Source organism: Pieris rapae, chromosome Z (assembly GCF_905147795.1).
Source record: "Pieris rapae chromosome Z, ilPieRapa1.1, whole genome shotgun sequence".
NCBI lineage: Eukaryota > Metazoa > Arthropoda > Insecta > Lepidoptera > Pieridae > Pieris > Pieris rapae.
The window spans coordinates 8,965,205-8,992,465 of NC_059534.1; the positions used below are offsets into that span (position 1 = coordinate 8,965,205).

The 27,261-nt window shown below is 32.7% G+C and overlaps 1 protein-coding gene across 1 annotated transcript in view; it reads left to right on the top strand.

The window, feature by feature from the left end:
* Positions 1-310: 310 nt before the first annotated feature.
* Positions 311-27,261, top strand: part of LOC110993984 (forkhead box protein L1) — a 50,835-nt gene continuing 23,884 nt past the window's right edge. Inside the window, exons 1-3 of the mRNA XM_022260437.2 lie at positions 311-674; positions 6,624-6,793; positions 24,099-24,207. Coding sequence (XP_022116129.1) covers positions 6,710-6,793; positions 24,099-24,207 — 193 coding nt within the window. The 5' untranslated portion in view covers positions 311-674; positions 6,624-6,709. The remainder of the gene's footprint in view (positions 675-6,623; positions 6,794-24,098; positions 24,208-27,261) is intronic.

Consider the following 27,261-nt stretch of genomic DNA (forward strand, 5'->3'; position numbering starts at 1 on the left):
GTAACGTAATGGTATGGTGAATTTTACAACTGATTGAAATAACAGTTTACCATTTACCTGACCCACTTACAGTCGATGCTTCTTAATGAACTTCATCAAATTAAGTAACGTTATAGGCTGTTGACAAGAGGTGTTATTTCGCCAAATTTCGTGCTATTCCGACTCGACTCCTCCTTTCGTCGCGATTGGCCTTACGCGGCCCAGCTCAACCAATACGGCCACCGCCTTCCCCACTCGACCACAAATTACTAAGATTAGAAACTACTTGAAACAAAAAAAAACCCAGTGTATTAACTCTGATTATTAATTACAAAGTGGTTATAATGTATAAGTTTTAATATTTTAATGGTCGTATAAAGTTTTTCCAAACGCAGCTTACGCCTATATAGTAACTTTAGTGTGATTTGACTGCGCTGCGCTTCAGTCGTAGAGTCGTACGAACTAACGCTTTTCTCGCTCGGAACTCGAGGCAAACACACGTCCGCCCGCCCTGTAACTGACCATTGCATAAAGTTTCGCCGCGCTCAAGTGAAAACTTATTAATTAGGAGATTATTTGTGCTTTTATTGTGTTTTGTGACTTATTTAGACTAAGTGTATTTTAAAACTGTAATTTATACATTTTCGTAGTGAGTACGGATTTCGGCACAGTTGATAAATAATTTTTCAAACTGGGTAAGACTTTTTAAGTATTTCAAAAAAGATTTGTTTTAATTAAAATTAAAAAATATTAATCTATTTCCAAAATATTTTAATTAAAATAATATAAGAAAACTCTTAATATGATAGCGAATGTTGTTAATAACGCAAGGTTATAAATAGAACCTAAGTGAAAAAAATGCCAAATGCAAAAAATAAAATATTTACTTAAATTATTTATACATGTAAAATAGGCTAATGCGTAATTGTAAAATAATACAAATTCTTGTGCAATATGCCGGAAATTATTTATTTTAACATCATAATTAAAACGCCTACAATGAGTATAAATATGTGCTTGCTCTGAAGTTTAGCCGGAATTGCAAACATAGCAAACATGAATTGGAATTTTTAATAATTGTTGCATACGCATAATTTGATCTGTCGGCCATGAACTTTCGTTTTTGGTTTTGTTAGTTTCCATAAAAATATGAATTTCATGAAAAAATCTCGGTCTACAAAAGATATCTGTATCAATTGTAAGACTGACTGATTATTCAATTACCAATTATTATTAATTACTGTCCTTATTTATTGCCCGAAGAATTGAAAAGATAACAGGTCCTTATTATAACTGCAGTCTACAAATTTACCAGTTACCTTTATATTTAATTACGTAAAATATCTTATAAATGCAAAAATAAAAAAATATAACAAATACCAATATGTTATCATTTTTCCCTTGATAAACTCCATAAATATTATAATGTAATTAAAAGAGTTCAGGATTTAATTAAAGTTACCTACGCTTACTATGTGGCTCATTCAGTATGAAGAATATTTATATTTTACATATACCAAAGACCGTCGATCGAACGTTTTATTTAGACACATAATTTTATATTGCCACCTCGTGATTTTTAACTCAAGTCCTTAATTATTTTTTTTTTGATTTGATTCCGTTCCTTTTTATGCAATTGCAATATATTCACAATGTCCCTAGACCTAATCCGCAGTACAATAAGCCTTGAGGATCTTTTAAGCTCAACGCTGTTTTGGTGGCCCAAATGGGACAAAGCCGAAAATCTCAACATAGAAGTGGGGATCGCAATTACTGTCGCTATAGGGAGTTTCAGAGTACCAGGATGGTTCTGGACGGCATTTTAAGAAATAGGATAATACCATTATAATTAGTAAATCAGTAATAAATAAATTAATATTTGTTTGAAGAATTTACTGTATATAAGTCATATTGGACTTTAGTCAAATTCGGCTCAAGTTACAAGTTGCCTTAATAAGCGCATGATGCACTCGTCACGTCTTGACCTTTGTGCAAAACTGCATACACTTAAGATCTAATCCAAACCGAGAGCGTCACAGTCCTACGTATGCCATAGAACTAAATCTAAAACTGAAACTTCGAGTCGAAGAGTAAGATTCTGAAACGAGATTTAGCGTCCGTAGGTCGAAAGTGCATCTGGAAACTTACTGGAGTCTTAGAAACTCACCTTACGTCATACATTTGCATCAAATAGATCTATTAGATCAATGTACGTGTTTCCATTTAGTTCCAAATATGCCCACGCTGCGTTTCTAGAAAGATACTATTTAGTTTAATTTCTATTACGTTAGCTATTCGATTTTGGGTTGGGTAAATGAAGACATAGCAGCGTTGGCCTAGTGGCTTAAGCGTGCGACTCTCATACCTGAGGTCGTAGGTTCGAACTCCGGCTGTGCACCAATGGAGTTTCTTTCTATGTGCGCATTTAACATTTGCTCGAACGGTGAATGAAAACATCGTGAGGAAACCGAAATGTCTTAGACCCAAAAAGTCGACGACGTGTTTCGTTCTTGCCTATTAAATTTAAAAATGATCATGAAACAGATTCAGAAATCTGAGGCTAAGACCTAAAAGAGGTTGTAGCGCCACTGATTTATTTTTTAAATGAAGACATGACCTCGGTTTATATATTATATTTCCAGCAAGCAATTGTCCAGTGAGTGTCAGTTACAGTCCATTGGGGCAGAGCCAGGTTTTAAGTAATTCAAAATGAATTATAAATATAATATTGAATAATATTGATTAGGTCTTCCTTCTTCTACTGTCTATTGTACCTAGCATTGACGGTATTAGAATCTAGTTTAAAGATGAAACTAATTAGAAATCCATTCTTTTAATAATTAAATTGAATCGTTTATTAACAGAGAAAGTAGTTAATTGAGATTTATACAATCTCTATAAAACCCGTACAATCAGAGACAGAGAGTTATATTAATAACCATGTCATAGTTTATTTATTAGTAATCTAACATACATATTAAAAAAAACACTTGGACAATATACAAAACCAAAATAAAAATAAGTAAATCTTGACAACCATCGCTTATGTAGTCTTGTTATTGTATACAAGAATTATTATAATTGTTAGTTAGTACATATTGTACTAACACATTGATAGTTGCGCGCAATGACATATTATTGTTTTTAAACTGACACAAACACCTTTGATTTGGTTCACATTTTGATGTAAACTATTCGTTTATTATGTATTCACGTGACAATTTTAACGTTGGTCATGTCACTATTTGCATAGAAATTCAGTTGGCTATAGTCACGCTGTAAAACATTGTTATCTACAAGCTCCAATGCGGTCAATATGGCATTATTGCATAGGTTCGAATACCTCAAAACAAGAAATATAGGTCAATATTACGATGTACGCACACTAATGTTTAGGATATTTCCGAAACACATTCAATAATGTTTAATAGTAATATACAACAATTTGTTTGGAATGTTTTTGTTATTTTAAATCAAATTCGCTCTTGGTGCTTGACAGTAGATTATAATTAAATGATATGTGTATTAATGTAAGTTAGGGCGGATGCATAATGTATACGATTTAATTTGTCAACTCTATGTTAATTATAATGAGTTAAGGGTACGTAGTGGTCAAGTTGTAAATGTATTGTTAGAGCTTTAGATTCTAGAAGGGCTCTAGACAAAATTCGTTAAGTCCGCCTTTCCACAACTGCGCGTATTTCAAAGCAGCTTTGCCGCGCACCACCACTTTGTGGAACCAGCTGCCCACTGAAGTATTTCCGAACCAATTCGACTTAGGGTCCTTCAAGAAAAGAGCGCACCAATTTTTTAAAGGCCGGCAACGCACTTGCGAGGTCTATGGACAGCGGTATCACTTAACATCAGGTGAGCCTACTACCCGTTTGCCCCGTGTTCTATAAAAAAAATTCTATTTTTCAATAAAATAACAATTACCTTCCTTACGTACTAAATCACTATCAATAAGTACTAGGGGATATTCATGAATGAGACTAAGCGCAGTCAATTGTCAAAATCCCAAACATTTTTTTAAACAGTAGACAGTTTTAGTTATATTGAGGGTCTGTTTCACAATGTATGGTTTAAGTACCAAATAGCTATGCAACACATAAATTATTCGGAAGATAAAATAAGAAACACCCGTTTCATGACGAATAGCACTATCCGACAGTCGTGAAACGGAACAATAGTATTTATCCTACCGATAAGTGATAAATAGCTTAATTGGAACTTATCCGTACAGTGTGAAACAGACCCTTAGAGTCTGAATTACTATTACAGGGAACTAGCGAGCATTGGCAGGAATCAAGTTCGGATAAATTCGACAGAGTTTTCTTAGTTAATTAATGTCGCACTTTGCTGCGTTTTTGAGTTACAGAGGTTTAAATCTGTAAACATTGAAACTAATTCATTATCTCGTGTCTGCCTCTAAGGTAAATGGATAATACTATTTAGATAATGTTAGATCTTTGGGCAGACATACAGGTCTCTGAATCACCACAGGAGGTAGATGTAAAAATGTAAAAAAACGGTACTTAATCATCTTCTTAGTGAGTGCATTCCTTATATTAAAACCACTTGAATTCAAAAAACATGTATTTATTTTCTCGTCAGTATTCCTACAGATACTCATTAAACAATATTAAGATTACATTATACACAAAAACCAAAAGCAGGATACACGATCGAACATAAAGCACAGTTAACAATTTTTAAACTGACAAATTAAAAAAAAGTATATTTATATTAAATTCCAAGTCGCTAATCAATCCTTTTTATTAAATATAAATTAAGAAAAAGGATAAATAACAAAGCCATCGTTAATAAAAGATACCAGAGTTATTTTATAATATTTTTAAAAAATATATTTTTTTTTGTACATTATATATCTATTTGCAGGTAATTTGTGTTATAGTTTGATGGTATAGATAACTTTGGCAGAGATTTTACTTATTTCCATTATCCATTGGCCTGCGAACATAATATGAATCCGTTCCGAAAAAAATTATGAAAAAGGAAAAAATAACATTTAAAAAAATCAAATGAATGAATCAAGTGAATTTCATAAATATTTTTTTAATCATAAAAAGATCTTTGAAAATTCATAACGATAATAATCACGAGTCGCAGATCGAAATGTTCCTTATAATATAATTATCGCTATTAAAAAAGTCTGCCACATCTCCAAATCGTAGATATTTTGCTCATCACATCCCTATTAGACTATGACCCAATATATTTAGTTCGTTACCACGGTTAGGATATTTTTTCCTAATTTAAGTATAATATTTCGGCCTGAAAAGGCCTTGGCGATAAATCATTAAGCCCACTTACTCTTTGAGAATTTTGTTAACGAATTATTTTTACACTGTAATACCGTATTTTACAAAATAATTGAAATTTCGTATTGAGACACATAAAGTAGCATTCATTTCTTTACATATGCTTTTCCATGTCTTTCTCTTTTCAATTCTGTTCTTTTACTTATCATACAATATTTAAACTTAATAAAGCACCTGATTAAACACATGCATTAAATGTTAAAAAAACTTCATGAACCACACTTTTTTAAATAATTTGGTCGAATATTTTAAATGTCTTTTTTAAACTTATGCATTTGTTCTTGCATAAAGCATGTTTATATAAACATTACTCGTATGTACAATTTATTGTTAAAAGCTGATCATCCGGTAAACGTTGGTATGTAAATTCTTCTTGCCCGCTCTACGCCCTTGACTTGCGAACTGTTAGTAAATGTAAATTTACAATTAATTTAGTTTTTTAGACGTTCATAAGTGTACTTGTTTACCTAGATGAATAAAGATATTTTGTTTGTTTGTTTCAATTGCCATTGAATCATAAAATTGTCCAAAAAATACATGTTTCGGCTGCACATACTTAGGGGTTGCAAAAAATAGTTTACTATCTATTTTTAGACATAGTGCTATTTAAAAAAATACCTGTCAACCTAATAGGAGTTTGGTCATAAACACTTTAAAACCTCATGCATGAAATTAATTGGCCTATGTATTAATATATATATATATATATAGTAGCCACACCCCGGTATATGGAACCTAACATAGAACGATACGACACAGTCAATTTCATATATTCCACGATCCGGCTACGATATATCAATCAAATCCACCCTGTGTGAATAATGCGGCATATTCCTGACATTTCAATACCTATAATTCACTAATTTTCAACGTATCAATTCTATTGAACTTCCATTGCTATTTGTAATAATTAATGTGTAATTAAAATATGCTTTGTGTGCAGTATTAGATAAACTTAATTATGAACAAATATTGATTGATTTTGCTCTGTAATTAACCGAAAACCTCGTATAATAATTTAATACACGAATTTTTGATATTAACTTTTGTTAATAAAAAATCAAGAGTGCAAAACACACTTCTCTATTATGTAAAAGAAATTATTTATTGTTCAATTCTTTTTCGAACGTCGAGCCATCCATCGGCGGCGTTATGACATATATATATATTACATGAGCCTCTGGCCCGTTTTCTCCTTTTTGACAAATTAAAATTATGTCTATATTAATAATATTGAATTGTCGTTGTATATTTCATGCAATTAAAAGAACTTAAATGAGCTAAAAAATGTTCTGTTTTCAGTGAGCCAAGGATCAGATGGCGCGCGCATTCAATGCGCCGACGCATGTCCGCTGACTACCGCGGCCTTTCACGTTGCTTCCGACGCTATGATGAACGATATTTCAGCCAGCTCCTATGCTGCCGAGGCACGCAGAATGCAACTATATTCGCACCCTCATGTCAGTCATAGAGTAAGTATATAATAATAATAATAATAATAATAGCCTTTATTCAGATACATTTTACATTATATATTTTATATACATTTAAACAAATTTTCATTTTAATCTAATTCTGGTGCATCTGTGTGCCCTTTAGATATAAGAATTAGAGTAAGTATATATCGATCTCTATTATTTTCGTATTATAATTCGTTTGGATGATTATTTTTACGCGTTAAATAAATATACAGTGTTCATTACTCGTGATAATTGCTAACAAACCGTTAAGACGAAAATATTTTTCGATTCAACTAAAATTAATTGTCTTGCCTTATAATACGTAGTAGGGAAGCCCACGATGCTAATTGGGGATTTACTCGAGCGTCATAGAGACCGATTGATTTACTAAGTTTCGATAATAATAAAAAAAAATGTTTAATTTTTTTTACATTGCTGGCTCCCTCCACTATACATTTTAAAAATGTAAAAATAAACTGTGCCAAGGACATACACGAGCGCGTCAGATATTAATAGCATTAATGTCCTACGCATTTTAATAATGTATGTATTTTAATATGATTGTTTACATGTTGGGTGGTCGCACGTAAAGGTGGTAAAAAAGTGGATTTAAGGTGAACCTAAAAAGCTAAAGTTAAACCTAAAAGCTAAGTAAGCTAAGCTCTTATCTTATATACTGATGATTAGGGTGTGACGCAAACTCGCAGTCATTCATAGAATATGCAAAAAATCTAACAATTTATAAAAAAATATTTTTTTAATTCATTTAACTTAATTGATTGATACGCTCAGGAAATGGCAAAAAGTGTATGTTGTCAAATATAACTTATTATTTATTATTAAGTGTTATATTTACTATAAGTATTTATTGTATAAAAAATTAATACATTTTTCTAATGTAAATTTTACTGATTTTTGCAAAGTAGTTTCACCAGAAAATACACACGTTATTTTAATATACATTACTCATTGTTAATAATTTTAAACTAATATAGGCATCACGCAGCGTCACTTGCTAACTTTGCAGCCCTCCCCTCTCTTTACGTCAATTGCAAATTGGGAGATTAGTGAAATATACCCTACCTTAATCTCACGCGCTCGAGATTTTTCATGATTATTTTTTTACTAATTTGATCCTTTATCCTTGACGGGCCACATATATGAGGCTCATATTTGGTAGAGGTACTTAACCGGGTACTAGGTATCCTCCTGTATATTAATCTGCCATGCTGTACAGAATCCTCGCTAGGGGTCCCCTACTAATTACTACGGGGTAATAACCGTGTAAATAATTTCAAGTGAAGCATCTGGGCATTTTTATATTATTACTTTTTGAATTCTTAAAAAATAACGTGTATACGGCCAAACATTAACAAATCGACAATAAACAAGAAGATTTTTTTAATGTATTTTGATTAAATAAGGTTACAAATGTAAAAACCTAATTACGAAACTTCACCTCACTTTATAGCACCCTGTTGTTTTGTGTAGCAGATCGCACTGAACTCTCTTTATAACACCTGGGTTGACATCAGGACTTTTTGCCGCGATTCCAATTTCTTGAGAATTCCATTTTTATGGACTACAATTTTCGCCCTCACTGTACTAGTTTACATAATATGTAATATTCTACGTCACACATTACTACCGAAAAACGTTTTTATTAAATTCTGAGTATCTGTAAGCCGACGGTAACGGGCATGTTTCAGAACTCTGCGATATGACACTATAAGTGCCTTTGTACATATTTCAATGGAACTATTAACAATCGAGTGATATTTACTTCATGTTACATTTACCGTTGTTCACGGACAATTTTTAAATAGTTTTTCGCATTCATAAAATATTTGTAACAATTTAAAAGATTAAAAATATTTGGATAATGTTGACCGAGCTGACTTCGTACCGCCTGACAGACAATCAATGTCGGATTATGATGTTCCCTTATGTATATATATATATATAATATGTGACAATATATTATGTCTTTTTTAAATTAATGACATTACTTTTTATGAATATATCGGATCTATGATTTGATTTAAATACGTTCATTTTGTATTGGAATAATATATTTATTACATCGCTTGTATCTATTTTCAGAGCGATATGCCTTTGAATTCGAATGCATCCCTGAATCGTTCTAGCTCTTCTGGTGCTAGAGTTTTATTATTTTATATTGCCTATGAGGATAGTCGTCGCTTCCACAATCTGGTCCAGGCAGATTTTTCCTTTTCGTTCTACAGGATCTCCAAGTTTTCCCTATGACAATGTAATCAATGATCACGATCGATCACCGGGCATTATTCGCGTATAAAATCTTCTTGGATGGTTTGAGAAACGAGAGTTCAAGCTGTTATTCCAGTTTCCCAGTCCATATTTCCCACAACGTCCCTTAATTGAGTATCTTGTACTGTGCTTCCCCCTTTTGCCAATGCAAACCTATCAAAGGTCCTATTGAGGTCACCATGACAATTGTGATAGCTGTTTTGGGCAGTATTCTTACTGTTTCTCTAGCTCGAATTCCATTCCTCGAGCCCCTGGGTCCGTGGGGTCCCAGCGCTATAAGGCTTTTTAGGGAAATATGAAAAAGGTTAGTCGACATCACAAGAGACCGAAGAGCTGGCAGCTACCTCGCACAAAGAATTAGTCTAGCTATTCAAAGAGGGAAACGCTGCCAGTATCTTCGGAACCTTGCCTAAAGGGACTCCTTTTATTAATATATTTTAATTATTACATTTTAAGGTAATATATTTTTTATTAGGTATATTAGAAATAACTACAATTATATTTTTTATTGGTTTATTACTGTAATAAATAAATTTATATTTGTATATAAATTGTGGCTATCAAAAACAATTTATTATTCAAGCTTATGTTTCCGAATAGGTATAAAATTCGCGTAACAGTATATATATATGTTGAGCGGTAACACTTATTATTTCAATCACTAATTGCTTATAAGAATCAAATAAAAAGAATTTGGAGAGGAATTACTGAAATGAAAAAATATTTCAATTTCGTAAACGTATGGGGTGGGGTCAAGGGGATTATGTTCGCAGGTAAAACGCCAATATACATATAAAACAATTTGCTGATGTTCTATGCTGTTATTACGTTTGTATGAGTCTAAGGAATTTTTTGACATCGTACCACAGTTTTAAACAACAATGGCTATACTACATAATAAACAAGTACTCGTTAGTACCAATCTTCCAATAAGATTAACACAATACAAAGTTATGTAGAATGTTTTCGTACCAGTCCAGCTATAGCAGATAAGTGCCACATATGAAATACATTTTTTAATGAAGTAATATAATATTATTAAAATGTATACCTATACATTATTTTGTTATTTATAAATTCTCAACAAAAAAAAATCAATTCGAAATGGCCACTATTGGGCCTATATACATCCTTTAATCTATTTGGCCTCGAATCTATAGATTTACGTACTGTTTCCAATGTCACTAAGAATGACAGAAATGTAGACTTGCTGCACTGCTTGTTTCCTTCTTGCAAGATTTTTTAAGAGACTCAATTTCACCGTGTTGTTTAAAGCCGGCCATGTCTTCTGTATTGACCATAGTTTGAAGTCTAAAGAGTTGAGGTCTGGGCTGGAAGAGTGCCAGACTTTAGCTCTTATGAATTCCGGAACGTTGGTTTCAAGGCATGCTTGGGTAGTTCGTGCTGGATCAGATCAGATTCCTGCTGGAAGTTATTGTTGAGAGAATTCACAACGTGATCCAAGGTTGTGTTGATGCACTTTGGGTGAAGTTTTCACTCCTTTTTCATAAAAATGTAGCTTTGTGACTCCTTGATAAGACATGCCCCACCGAACCACTAATGACAAGTTCTTTAGAACTGCGAGCGTACACTTTGTCATTTTGCTTAGTTCTTCAATCGTAAAAAAAATTTCATCCCAGCTTTCACCTGCTTATCGCGACAACGGCGTAATACAAATCGGCAAAATAAAATACAGTATGTATTCGTGGTGATGGCTATTTAAAATATATGCTATGTCAAAAAATAGCTGGAAGCCGAGTTTAGCTCAGTTTGCGTTTAGTTTAACAATCATTTGTTTCACATTTTAAAGCCATACTTAGCCAACCTTATTCTACGTTTATATCTAACGAACAATGCGATCTTTAACACCTAATGAAGTTTATTAGAATCGCTCTTGAATATTTTTCACCAATAAAAAGCCGCAGTGACTAAACTACAACATGTGATTGTAATTGACACTACAAGTCATGCCGACGAATCATAACAAATACTGATAAAATCCCTTGTCTTCTTAGGTAGAAGTTATTTATCTCTGTATATATAAAATTCTCGTGTCACAATGTTCGTTCCCATACTCCTCCGAAACGGCTCGACCTATTCTTATGAATTTTTTTATGCATAATCAATAAGTCTGGGAAACATCTATTATTTTTCAAACCCCTAAGTGATAAGGGGTGTCCACACCAATAAAAATTTTTATATTTTTTTAGGCAAAATTTTTATTATTTCTGCATTTTATTGTACAGCATACAAAAATATATATGACTCCTAATTGTCATCCCTATATGATCAATCCCTGTTTTTATTTCAGTAGATAGTTATTTATATTGAACTAAAAATGTTTCCTTAAAATATATACATAACAAAACGTTTGTCGGGTCCGCTAGTTGTCTATAAATACGATAAGGTAATTCATGAACTTCAACCAAAAGTTGAGGCCAGCCAAGTTTTCTCTCACACGAGTTTATAGGAGAACTCACTCCCTCAACGCAGAGAAGGGTCGACTACGAGTGTTTAGCTAATCGCTGTGTGAAGTGGGTTTACAAACGAGCTCATTGACAATTAATCGCCCCTCCTTTTCATACATTCTAACTTATCTCTCTTGCATTCAATGCTTGGTTGTAGGTGCTTTTTGCCGTCCTAAATCTGGTACTGAACATTCGAAGTGGTATATAATATTTTACCATAGATACAAGTGCGTATAAAATTAATTGTTTATCACCAGTGACTTTCCGAACAGCATTGGATTTGTAATAATAATATGTGACGTTTTCTTATTATGAAGTTATCAATATGAACTCTTGTTATCTCCTCTTCGTCACTGATAGTTACATCACCGACCTTGTTTGTTTGACTTTTCTTGCAAAATATCGTCGAAACTTATTTATCGCGTTTTTAATTTAATGTATTAAAATAAACGAATGCAAAAACAGAATTAAACTTACACAATAATACTTGTGTTTGTTTAATATTGAATATTATTATAAAAGTTGGACGAAGTTTTATTTATTTATTAAAAACTATCTGATAGCTAACATTTTTTAAAATGTGATTTGATTTTGTATTTAGCTATTATCACATTTTTGTTTACTTAATATTCAATTTATGTACATTTGTATGGTTCAATTATAATGAGCTTAATTAAAATAAACATCGTTTGGTATTAATAGTCGCTTCATGGTTCGAACTATGACTACTGTGCGTACGACTATCGAGCCAAGTTTGACGAAGGCTACTAAGAAAAGAAGCAAATGTAACAGACAGAGAAATCTGAGACCATAACCAAGGCTTGTAGAACATTGTTTTTCAAATAGTATGATTTACATATTACTTCCTTTCCTAAAATTCCTGTATTTCTCTCTGAAATTATAATGGCATCAAGTATTAAATAAGTGTATTACGTTAACAGTTATGCGATCGATTACAATAAATAAAGCACTAAGATTTGTTATCGCACATTTTCCTGTGTTTTGAGAAACTAATTAAAACAAAATATATGGTTATCAATTACACTTGACTTTCTATAGGACTTTGCGAGTTGTTTTTTTCACTACATAAGAAGTAATAAGCCTGAATTTGTTAAGAAATGTTCTCAGTGATAAGATACTCATTATTTTTTAAGGTTTTTACAATATAAGGGCATACTAATGTTTAAAGAACTTTATTTTTTATTACAAAAAAATGTTTTATTTACATTACGATACGAGCGAGATACACGTCGCCATTAAACTAAACTAGTTTTACAAAATATATAAATATAATTCATGTTCTTAAATCCAAATTAAAAGTTTGAATTTGACACAAAAATCAAGTTGATTAAAACTTGAATACTTAAAAGGATTGTTTTATATTTCCCTGTTTTTTTTTAAAGCATTTTCTATAAGTGCAAGATACATTAACGGGAATAATATATTTAAATTTAATACATGAATCCTTATTTGATAATTTAATCACAACTCGATTTTCCAAATATGGTTAAATAAAGTGGGATATTGGATTTCATATCAGAACTTATCAATCCATTCAGTTTGAAAATTTAATAAAATTTATTTTAACACAAATAATGAAAAATGTTTTATTTTTTTGTATCCTCATATATAACGGAGGTAGTTTTTTTTATTTAAAATAGGAAATCTCTTGGTACATGCGGTAATTGTTTATAAGTGAGTCTAGGTGGAAGCGAGCGAGTTGAAATCTATGTACATTTTCTGGTAAAAAATCAGTCGTAAAAATAATACATGAGTATATTATCAAGCGACCATGACATAAGTTCAGATTGTAACTAACTAGATATAGTCAATAACAAATCACATGAGATTAAAAATGATGATGAAATACGCCTAAACTCGCGTCTACATATACCCAAAGTAAAAATGGACATGAGAAAATTTAAAAGATTAAATTTATAAATAAATTTTTTTCGTAACTATTGTAGCTAATTTCAATTATTTTTCACTTGCGTGATTCTACACCATGCGAGTGAGTAATAATTGCTCACATACAAAAGAAAATTAATTGTTTTACAGACATCGAATTCACGACCGGTTGAGAGATTTGCGCTCAAGCCACCAGTCCAACACTTCTGATTAAAGGGCTTTATAATAAACATCAGGAATTGGAAGTATAACGTTATTTCTCTTTATTTATAAGGGTGCACCAATCGAGTTGCAGCAAAGTTTACGCGCATATTAGCTTCCCATAAAGATGAACTATCGTTTATAACAAAACTACGATACAATTGCTAGGCTACACAATCTTAGATTTAAACCAATCTGAGATCAGACCGTGACAGTCAATCGATCTCCTATCTACATCCCAATAACCGAACCCTACGAAGATAATCCATTTTTGGCGACGGATAGAATGCAATCTTTTCGCTCTTTACATTCTCATATTTGTTAATTAATATAAAGTAAATAAAACCGTACTAATAATATTAAAATATACAATATGTCTATTGTCTATGTTTAAAACATATCCAAAAGCTTTTTAATAATTTTAAAACCTGGTGTAAGTTAAAATTAATTGGCACAGTAGATCTGTCATTTTCATACAAATGTCTACCCACATACACTGATCCGACCTACCATGGATAGCTTTTATCGACAGGTGGCTATTACAATCCGTCGATTGGTATCAATATTTGGATTAAGATGTCTATCTCAGATGGTCAAAAATTGATTGAGATAGGTTATTGGGTTTGGGCGTATATTGTCGGCTAACTGGGTTACAGGTTAAGCTGTCACATAAACAATATAAATACATAATGGTTTAGGAAGTTTTGTTATGACTTTGTGTGAGACTGTCATATCAACTAGTTAGCACTTCAAGGGCTTTATTGTACAAACACTAAAAGTTACCAAATGTTAATAAACCTGGATAAAGAAAACAACAAGCAAATCGTAGTCGCTAAAGTTGGTTGAAAGAATTCTTTGTTTTACCAAAGTGTCGATTTGATGAATTATCAATAAAGTTGGTGCAAGTCATACTTTAAAAGTCGGGGAAATAAAAAATATGAAACATTTTATTGAGAAATATGTAGGGTCAGCAGAACGTGTGTCTCAAGTAATAATTTTTCTTTGTTGGCTTAAACAAATATGTGTTGTACGAATATGGTATGCAGTTATAATGCAAAATTGTGAAATGTAATATTGAAAATTAACTAAAAATGTGTAATTGTCTATGATATTTGATAGGTTTCTTGTTACCAGTAACTATATTAGTATTATAGTAGTATTAGATTTATGCAACATAAATATTTCTATAAAAAAATGCTTTCGTGCTAAAAATACACTTCTGTAATGTAAGCAAAATTAATTATGCTTCCATTCGTAAATTTATACATTTTATGAAAGGAATTTTACCAAGAACTAAACTTTATTTCTTCGTGGATGTAGTTAAACAATGACTGCTATCTCAATTATGACAATTAAAAAATAATTAGCACCGAATATTGTGTTTTATTTGCGAATAATACTCAACACACGGAATCATGCAGAGCACTCGTTTTAGGGTTTTTCCTTACACCTTGCATTACGTGCCGTGGCACACGTTTAAAATAAAATTCACGTTTCAATCAAAAAGTAAGTAGACATACTGAAACACTGCGGTTTAATTTACGTTGGAATTTAAAAAAAAATGTTTTAATCCGGTGAAACTGTATGGTCTAAAGTGTCAGCCCTAGTACAGTCCATCGGCGCTCACGACTCAAATGGCCTCTTGTAATTCGAGCCGTCCGCCTGTGACAAATGCGAAAAGCATTGCATTTTTAGTACGCCTTGCCCGGTTCTCTTATTGTACAATTGCAAACCATATAATTTCACTTCAATTTGTAATCTATACCATTTTATTGAGGTCACTTATGGTCAAGACCTTGAATTTTGAATTTGGAATAAAATGTATGTGGAAATGGTATTGAAAAAGCAAGATTAAACCCTCAACAATTAATATTTTTTTTATCTGAATGCTTAAAATGTTTCACCCTTCGCTGAAATTATGTCAATACGCAACAAGGAACTTTATCTATGTCACATAAAATTGTAAATTTTCCGACCGACTTTCCGATCGACCTAATAACAGGCTTAAAAGGACAGAAAACCTAAGATTTTATTTGAATATTTATTATCTGCGGGAAGTTTTATTTTTAAGCTATATCTGTAATGTACAAGAGTTATATAATTATTGTACGTGTGTATGTTACTGAACTCCTCTTAAACGGCTGGACTGATTTGAAGGAATTTTTTTCTATTCGTCTGGATGGTTTAGATTCATAAATCAGCCCGGCAGATGGCGCTGTAGTCGGTATCTAGGTTATCTTTATAGAAAATAAACAGTTGGTATGTATATAAAACTGCTGTGAATGTAATTATATTCGTAATTAAACTCCAAACGGATGCACAGATTTTGAAGGTTTTTTTTTGTCTTCAAGTGGAGTCAAGAGGTACTAACATTATTATGTTTCTTTTTCATTCTTGGACAATGTCTGTTTGAGCCTTTAGTTTAAATATATAGTGACAACGTACACAGAGTGCTATATTATGTTACCTTTATAGATTAACGAGATCCGAATTTTAATGAATTTCTGTCTTATAAGTGACAGTTAAAACAATTTTCCATGTGCTATCCAGTTTTCAATTTTATTCTATTTCAATTCAATTACTAAAGAACGATATTGGATGTTTAAGAAGCCGAAGAAAATGCCGTGGAAATACAACTATCAGGAAAATCAATATTTCAAAAACGAAAATGAAGTTGTAGGATTTAATTGTTGAGAAGTTTGAACAACGCATAAACAAATTCCAAACAAAATTGATAAATCGATAGGTCAGGAAAATTAACACGCTCTAAGTGACAGATCTATAGGTAGATATAGTAGGCGAGTTTACATACTGTGGTTCCCTGAGCTGGGAGAAATTGTAAGCAGAATAATTAACAATGACAAAATTACTACGTTTATGGAAGACCTGGATTCCTAAAAACAAAGACGAAATTGGTTGAAACTCTGATTTTCCTTGATGGATTGGAAAATGAAAGCTCTGGTAAAGTGCTATTTTCCTGGACACATGAGGAAACAAAGGAGTCCGTACTAAGATGGTTAAAAATATGGACTTTGTCGGATTGTGACTTTTATTGAACATTTGGACATCGTGATTGGCAGAGAGGAGGGTGCCAGACCTGGACTGATCAAGTAAAGGCTATTACGGGTCTTAACCACACCCAGACGCAGAGTCTTACCGAAGATAGAGTATGGTGGAGGAAGCTGTGCACGCGATCTTCAGAAATGAAAAGTCTGAAGAATAAGGATAACCTCCTTATTCTTCAGACTTTTCATTTCATTTGTTCGTTAATAGGTATGTAAGTTATTAATGAATTAAAAAATAATTATTTGAAGATATGACGTGCAAATGGTTTTAAACATTTAACTGTAATGCTATCTTTGATTTAACTTTACGGGGTTACAAGACATTTTAATTAAAAAAGCTTTAAATTGGTTTTCATGACTCCGTTAGTATTATTAAAAAAGTCTGTTTAAGAACATTTTAACATTAATAAATGTTTCATGAATTTAAATTATTTATAAAATGTTGTACGATAATTTACAGGATTTGCGAATTCGCAGAATAAATTCAGGTTAAATCGAACAGCATAAATGACGGGACGTAATTAAAATTTCGGCTGCCGTGAGTGTTAAGTGTAATAAGAGAATAAATTGAAAGAAATAGGACAGGTTCGATAAATTTTTAAAGCCAACATCACAATCATCTATTTGAAAAAAAAAGTGTGTTTTTTCGTCGTAAAATAGACCTTAAGCCAAGTGAATAAAGACTGAAATAAAAGTTGCTATTTTGTAGTCCAAAACGTCTGACGTTCATAGTTTTCCATTAAGATCTGAATAATGAAAAAAAACCTTGTATTTTGGTTTTATCTACGACCGTTTAAAACTATAATCTTTATTTATATATAATAGGGGAGCAAACGAAGCTGCGGGACGACCAAAAAGGGCAGACATCGCAGCCCATAGACACCCATTTTTAGTGGGTGCGTTGCCGGCCTTTGAGGGAGGAGTACGCTCGAATTTTTAACTTTTGGACGTATCTCTCAGGGAAGATCCCCACCGGGAGTGGCTTTCACAGTTCGCTATTTGGCAAAAGAAAATGCCTTTGGAACGGACTGTGGAAGATTTCCAGCCATCAAGGTGATGTTGATGATTTAGAATTCATACGGCTCGTTCGGTGCTGAAACGAAGCACGAGGAATCACCCCAAACAATTCTTCAGTACACTCACCGCAGTACACTTTATAGAAAATGAGATACGCAATGTATCTGCGTAGAGAGAGAGAGAGAATCAAGCCGATCAGTTAGACATTAGACATTGACAATTCAAGATTTGAAGAAGCTGGTATTTGGGTGCTGAAACGAAGCACGAGGAATCACCCCAAACAATTCTTCAGTACACTCACCGCAGTACACTTTATAGAAAATGAGATACGCAATGTATCTGCGTAGAGAGAGAGAGAGAATCAAGCCGATCAGTTAGACATTGGTTGACAATTCAAGATTTGAAGAAGCTGGTATTTGTGAGCACCAGCCCAGAGATGTGAGCAGTATTCCATATGAGGTCGTACTCGTTTCTTGTAGAGGTGCATACGTTGCCTCAGTGAAATACTGCTTAGCAAAACACCCTGATTTTTGGAAGCCAGTGTGGCTTTTTTAAAATCTATATCAAAACTACGAATGGTATATTTTTCTGCATAGATGGTTGTTTTTATAAGAACGAGTTTTCTCACGGTAAACTGATTTGTCAGAGATCCTAAAGTACTGCTTGTGTTTATTACCACACAAGACGGTTCCCTGTAAATTAAGCAATTATTGATGTAAGAGCGAACAGGTGTCGCTGTTGAAATTCTTTCTATAAACAAAAAGTACTCAGTAAAATTCACATAATTGTATACATGTAAACAATATATTGTTAAATATGGAACTTGGTTTCATATATCTTATGTCTTTATAAACTAAGACTACTGCGTTCATAAGATTATCTACACAATTTCCGTAAACGTTGTTTTTCTGGTACTCCCATTTAAAATCCTATAAATAATCCTGCGACATTACTTTACCTTCAAACTGTATATGTATATGTTAATGGGTTATTTATAATATATAATTAGATCACACATTACAAACAGTTTAGTCTACCAGTATTACTAACACATTATAAGTTCTGAAGTAGAGTTTTGTACAGAAACTAATAATAAAGCGTTTGGGCGCTAATAATAATAAACATGAAGAGGTTGCGCGTCCTTTGTAACAGCGTTTAACATTTCAGATGCTATTTATGAACACAGGTTTTAATATGTTTAAAAATATAACCGCTATATTTCAATACTTATATTTAATAATTATTAATAGTAAAATAAATATTTAATCAAAAGCCTTTATATTATAAATTCATTGTCCATCTGACGGGATATCAGTCACCAATGTAAACAATTAAAGTTTAGTGGACACGAAGCGCTGGAATTTATATTAATTCTCCCTCGAAAATCTACGGTAGGTATCTTTACCTATTTTTCTATAAAAGAAAGAGTTAAGGTAAGAATAAAGCAATATTAGGCAAAAAAAATTTTTTACATTCGCGGTTAGTTTGTGCTACATTTGCTTAAGTAAATGTAACAGATAGATATCGTCTCCTTAGTCATCCAGGCGACACCCAAAGGTCGCATTTGCGATACTTCACACCTGGTAAAACTTTGTATCGTCAAATCATCAGATGATATTATCCCATTACTATAAACAATACCTGTTATTATTGAGTCGTATAATATAATAAACATTTATATCAATGAAAAGTATTTTCCATTTAATATTTCAAAATATCAATGCAAAATGCTGACTTGCAACTATTGATGTAGTGTTCATAAGAAAAGCGTCGCTTGTTCGTGGGTGGCCGACATTTTTAAATACGTGCGAGTCTGCAAGTTTTATTCTAACATTTCATTGGAAACTCGATCCTATAAGGTGGCAAAATGTATGTGTGTTCTTTTGCTACCTCTCCTATTTGGTTCGTTTCACTTACACAATGGGCTTGCTTCATGAGAGGGTACACTTTGTTGCATATCACTATTTTGTAACAATAGATTTGATTGATACATAAATTGGAATGTATTGCATTAGTTATTTATATTTTTTACGTGAAACGTCTTTAGGAGCACGAGTCGTATTTTTTTACGTCACGAAGATGTGCAGTGTTTTTGTCGAAGAAAAGGGAGAGAGCGATTGAGACCGATTGAAAGAGAGAGTGAGAAATCATAAAAAAATACACGTTGTTACATACGTTAGAAGTTCAGATGGAAATTCTGTCGCATAACTTCTTGTGCAGTAAACGCAGATTTTTATTTATTTATACTATCATTAGGACTAGGACTAGGAATAGTATAGATTATATAATGTGGTCCATGATTATCAATTGGGGTTTACCTTAGTAATCATTACTTTACAAAGATTTTTCATTTCTCACATGTGTTCTTTGAACGCACGCACTTTTTTTATTTATGTAATAAAACAATAACATTGCCAGAAGGCTGGCAAGTGCAAGGACCGTTAATCAAATTGGCTCGGAAATACTTCAGTGAGCAGCTGGTTCCACTGGTATATGATCAGCAAATTTGGAAGAACTTTAAGTTTGTACTAATTTTAGTAGTTGTTATGTTTGTAGGATTAGATTGATTATCTCAGTTTATTAACGTTTTTAATATGATGTATGTACTAAGAGTAACTGAATCAAAGTATGTAAGAAAGACGAAGTGCTGGAAGACTTCATTTCGGCGCGTGGACACCGACCCATTAATTACATTTCTATTTTCGTTAAATCCTACCCCGAGATCGTCTCAGAGCGAATATTTTTCATACATTCTAAATATAATTGAGTTTTTAAGACGATACTTAAAGAACTAAACAAGATGTAGAGGTCAAACAAAATATTATTTGAATAAAAAATATAATAGACTTTGAAACTTTAAGAAATTTTTTTGAATACTTTAATAGATTACCAACAAGTGTTTGTTGAAATTGTAAAGTATTACGAGGTTTAATATCGGGTCGTAAATAAATTATAAGCTATTAGAGTTGAAGCTTTGCACTAAAATAATTAGTAAATCCATTGTAGGATTACGTGAAAATTAAATCATTTTTGGCATTTATCGCTCGGCCTAATGAATGGCCGCTAATTAAGTATCATTACGGCAATAAAATTCGGAAAAAGACATGTTACACTATTGTATGCGTTCCAACGACTTTTTAATTGTGTGTTTACTATTAAAAATAGCTCGAAAGAATATATTTTGTTTTGCTCATGAACGCCAATGTCCTACTACAAAGCTGTGCCTTTGGTTCTACTTAGACTTAATACATGATTTTGTTTCGTTATAACTGTAAGTCTCATAAAATTATTAATGATAATTAAAAAATAATCTCGATAGATTATAACATGCATTGACTTAGGAATACGGAGTTGCCGATATCTTTTCATTTATTTTTTGGTATATTTTCCGATATTTATGAAAATCTTCAAGCTTCTTATACAGTTCTTCTTTACGCATGGTCATTATTATAGTTAGTTTAAGAATAAAGCTAGTATTTAAGATTTTATTAATGTAACAATTATTATTAAAACCACAACGATAAATCTGATACGTACGTAAAGATATAAATCAGTATACAGGTTAAAAATTCACATTCTGAAAGTGTAATCTTCAAATATACCTAATGTCTGTCAATCAAACATTAGTGTTTTTTAGATGTGGCTGAAATGAACGAAAAATGTGTGAAAATTTACTCTTAGCTAACTTATAAATCATTTGACATCTACAATTATTCTGGTCTGTTTATCAACCATCCACGATTTGTTTATAAACTTTCATCGAGACAGTGAATACTAAAAATTTCGAAGTATTTTCCTTGTATATTGTAAATTATTTGTGTATACATTACAATAGTACTCGTAAAATGTTTGTGATTTTCGTAAAAATATAATTTATTTATGATTTTATGTTCTGTAAACATTTTTACAATAAATAATTTGTAGAAAAGCGGTCATCGACTTTCCCCAATCCTTTCCAAAGACTTTAAAACTCGGCCAGAGAGCCAAAAGGTAGTCCTTAGTTAGGTTAGGCTTGAAACAACATGGAGTTTTGAATTTCTCAAAACGAATTAACGTTCTTGACCAATATTTTCTTTATATAGAAACAAGAGAAATGACCTGCCACATGCCGCGTTAATACGCCGATTCAAAAATTTTCAAGACGGGAATTTTTCGAGTGTCACGATGCAGCATATAAATTGGTCTTGAATCGAAGAAGTGTATCGATCCCGCTCATCTCGGTGCTATTCAGATTTTCTCTCTTTCTCCCTAATAGCCGGCTGACAAACATGTATCAGCGGTTAATAGGTGCGTTCATGCAGCTGTTGCGAACAAATCAGATCGGATATAAATGCCACTGTCAAAAAGCGAACAGAACGGTGTAATCTACGCGTTGGAGCGATTAAAGTTTTGGTTTGATTTCAGCAAATTAATAATATATATTGTCACTAGCGGATCCGACAGACGTTGTCCTGTCTACACGTCTTTAATTTCAAAATTTCAATTTTTAATAAGCCATTTTGATGAAAATTATTATTCAAATGTTATGACAATATCTAACGATCCAGCACATGGTCACACACGATATAACACAATGATAACAAAACTTTTTTTAAATTTCGGGACAGACTAAAATTAAAATTCGAATATTATTTAAAATTTGACACTGCGATGGTAGCGCCGTCTGTCGGATCCAATGTAAAACATTCCAAAATCAACAACAACTAATAAATTGAAAATTAATTAAAAAAACATTGTCCAGCGGACAAAATTGTGAATCTAAACCATTCCCAGATCCCCTTGAACACACACAAAAAATTTCGTCTAAATCGGTCCAGTCGTTTAGGAGGAGTTCAGTCACATACACACGCACACAAGAAATATATATATTAAGATTGTTATATTGTGTCTAATAACTTATTTATAAATTGCTTTGTTAAAATTTATTAATATATTAATAGCATATATTTCACGAGTTTTAAAAAGAAGTGTAAATGTTTAGTTTTTTTTAAAACATCAATATCTACTAATTAAAAAAATCTGTATGATTACGATATGTATATATCAGAATATTCTAAATACCTTTCCTTACCTCCGTTAATTAAGACACAGAAAAATATCTTTAGCAATACTTTTTTGGAGCTTGTCGCTAACGCTTATGCTTTAGACGGAACAGTACTCGGGGAGGGTAGACGTTCATTCAAGATTGGAGAAAGCGTCCCAAGTATGTAAAAATAGATATTGTTGAGTATTTATTACAAATCTTTTTAGATTCGATATTATATCAACGAAGGAAAAATATCGTAGGCACGTGTTTATTTGATTGCCGCTAATTTCTTTAGTTGGGTCTTAGCGTTAATGACACAACGTTTTGAGCAAAGAGTTGTTAATACGCGTGAGATTAAATAGTAATATAAATTAATCAACCGTATATACGCTCTAGTATAAGGATGACATTCAACGTTTTAAGTATTTGTGTGGTACATAAATCTTTAATATATATATTTCTTGTGTGCGTGTGTATGTGACTGAACTCCTCCTAAACGACTGGACCGATTTAGACGAAATTTTTTGTGTGTGTTCAAGGGGATCTGGGAATGGTTTAGATTCACAATTGTGTCCGCTGGACAATGTTTTTTTAATTAATTTTCAATTTATTAGTTGTTGTTGATTTTGGAATGTTTTACATTGGATCCAACAGACGGCGCTACCACCGCAGTGTCAAATTTTAAATAATATTCGAATTTTAATTTTAGTCTGTCCCGAAATTTAAAAAAAGTTTTGTTATCATTGTGTTATATCGTGTGTGACCATGTGCTGGATCGTTAGATATTGTCATAACATTTGAATAATAATTTTCGTCAAAATGGCTTATTAAAAATTGAAATTTTGAAATTAAAGACGTGTAGACAGGACAACGTCTGTCGGATCCGCTAGTATTATATATATTTTTTGTAATAATATACAAGGTAAAATGTATTATCTATCTATATATTATATGATAATGAATCCATGAAATGGTTGATTTATATACTAATAGTTATATAAATCAACCACCACCACCTTGTGGGACCAGCTGCCCACTAAAGTATTTTCGAACCAATTCGACTTAGGGTCCTTCAAGAAAAGAGCGTACAAATTCTTAAAAGGCCGGCAACGCACTCGCGAGCCCTGTAGCATCGAGAGTGTCCATGGGCTGCGGTGTCACTTAACATCAGATGAGCCTCCTGCCCGTTTGCTCCCTGTTCTATAAAAAAAGCTCGAAATATCATGCAGTACAACGTCTGTCGGGTCCGCTGGTTATATTCATAATATTTGTATAAAAGCATATATATTGCTGGTTAAATATTCATTTTTATATAAGCAATATGTATTATGTAATTTCAACAGGAGCTGTCGATCCACGCCGTTCCTACCCACGACCTGCTGAAGCCCAAGGAGGAACCTCCATATAGTCTGGCCTCATCAGATCATTGCACCGTTAACCTGTCTCATACAAGTATGTAATTTTTATATTTTTAATATAAGCCCAAGTACAAAGCTACGAACAAATGTGTAGGTGTTTCAGTGTTGTAGGACAAATCAACATCTACGATAAGCGGTAACAATCCATCTAGACCTACGTTGCTAGCGAAATCTTTCCAATCAAGTATGTCGCAGCTAACTAGCTTAAGTAGCCGGTTTATTAACAGCCTAGTCTTAATGGCGTTGTTTAAACAGCGGTCTGAAAGATATTCAGCCGTAGCCGTTAGTTACACATTTAATAAACTGGCTGGCTTAGGTCATTCGTACGATGGAGTCATTTTTTGGCAAATAAAAAGGATAAACATATGGCATGAAAAATATTTCATTTAAAGATAAATGCTTGAGTTAAATTCACATTATTATTGTCACTACAGTCTTCCATTGTACTTGTTGTTTTTTATGAAACTTTGGAAAACACAATCAAAGTTGTGGTTTGTATTCACCATATTATTGACAGTTTGAAGAGATTCGTTTCGAGTGGGAGAGTGGCAGAAAGTGGAATTAAATTTAAATTAACAGTCAACAGGCTAGACAAGGAATAGAACGTCGATGACGTTCCATTCATCTAAGTGATTTGCCTATCTGTTTAATCAACTGGCTGAACATCTTTCAGGACGCTAATTAAATGACACCGTTTAGTTAAACGGCTAGGGTGTTAATCGAATGACGGCTAATTAAGCTATTTGGCTGCGTTAATATACAGTATCAGTAACCGAACCAATATATTGAAAGCCCAAAGTTACATTAGATTAAGGTAAAAACAGGGGGGGGGGGCGACGGCTGGGTATTTAAGGCCAGCCAGTGATTCAGGCCAATGATCCTTTACGGTTAAGTATACGAAAAATTTAAAAACCTCTATTCAATGTTAAGTTTATTTTAGTACATCAGAATTTTGACATTTCAAGAAGCTTCAAGAAAAGAAAAATCCAAGTTTAACTTAACTTAAAGCTCTGTTAGAAAGCATTAAATTGTCACAAGCAATGTTTCTATTATAATCATGGGATTATAAAACAAACAATGCTCTTAAGACCATGGTGGATAACCATATAGGCATATGTGCTCTCTGTCCATGCTATAGGACGAATGTCCACAGCAGTTAAAAGCCGACATATCACGCACAATAATGAGTGCCGATTTTGTATTTTTAATGAAAACAATTTTAGGCACAAGGGGAATTATCTAGAAATATTTTCTAGATAATTCCCCGACTTTGTAGTCGTCAGAGGTCTTAAATAGCTCACATAAATGGAATTGGTAACTCGGATAATAAAACACTACTACCTATTTTTTTTAACTACTTTTTGTATGACCTTTACAGCAAATCCAAAAAAGATGCCTCTTAATTTGATGTTGAACATTATTCTTCCTTTAAATTCGTCTCCGTTGCTTTTTTGCCCATAGCTTGCTCGTTGTTAAACCTTTCGTATCCATACATTGGACAGTCGTATCCATAGACGATTAAGGCAGTTGATAATTTTTACAAAAATGTTGATAATATTCCTGTTTCAAAATTAATTTATTCTTAGGGACGTAATAAATATACGTGTCAGAAATACATGATATTGAAAGCTCAAAAACAACAGACCGAATTTCTTGACCGTTGAATTTAGAAAAGCTATATACCTACTAGAATGATACACAAGTCAAACTTATAATTTTGTTATTGAAGCCGGATGTAATTGTAGCAGTCTATATTAAAAATAAGGATGTTTTCACGGAAATGAAATCAGTGGAATTATTTCTGTATCCCTTATAGCCCCGAAGATGTAATCTGTATGGTGGGATTCAGTTACAATTAGGGTGATTAATTGATTCTACTATGGCGACTGGTAAAATTGCCATTTAAAAGCACTGTTGTTAAGATTACAAAGTATATTTTATCAATCCATTTTGAGAATACATTTTATTGATATTATGATTTCTCTGTTTAATTACACATAAGAGTGTGAAGCCGACTTACTAAAATAGCTTATAGTCGGTGAACAGTTGCTGGTATGAGCGGTAGAGATACTATACAATTGTTATGCATGTTTATACGAGTAGTACTCTTTGTAATTACAATTATAATGACCCAGTGGTGGGGCGTGGAGATCTGTGTCATGATCTTTTATTTTTTCTAATCGGCACATGCCCTTGAACTTTTGCGTCTAAGGTAGTGTTAGTCACTGGGCTTATACTGCTTATTTAGTCTAGAACTGGAATAATCTTGACACAGTTAAACCAACCTATTAATCTATTAGATTTCCGAAATTCACATACATTACTCTCCAAAAAGCAGTTATATTCAATATATCACACGTTCTTACAAGAAATAAAAAGCTCATATAAGTGAAAGCTTAGGTAACGTAAGCAGTACATCACGACTTGATTCTGTGGAACACTAAAAAAACCTAGAAACTCATCCACAGAAGGTGTCCATGCCTGTCCCGTAAGCTTGTTCGGCTTCCTATCTCGGCCTAGGATGCACTGAGAGCCGAGCCTGAGATAAACAACGCACCAGCCAGCCAGCAACGCACTTATTAAAATGGGCCCATAGAGAAACTTCATAATATTAACAGCCTAATTCGAATACATATAAACAATATATTGCCACTATTACATATACATACATCGGTATTCGGTCAGGAACAAGCAAACATACAAATATGTTTCGTATTTTAAAACAATGCCTTTGCGTATTAATAGGAGTAGGGTTGCCACAAGCCACGAATCCCATTCTTATTGCATATTGGTTCGGATACTTTTGTTTTAAATTGAACTTCAGATCTGTGTTACTCGTAAATCAAACATCGGTCGTTCGACTAGACTCTGTTTAAATGTTGATTTTAATGTGGTATAGCTTAACGCGATTTTGCTTTTTCATGCATTTTTGGCAGCCCTACCTCGTAACGTAGGGCGCATTTAGTTTATGACCTAACCCCCATTGTTCGTTGAACGGTTTCGATTCAGTTCGATATTAAGTGTCAAGCTGCCGGAAACTCATTGATAGATTTAATCGCCCTGGAAATAATTTTGATTCGAGTACTGA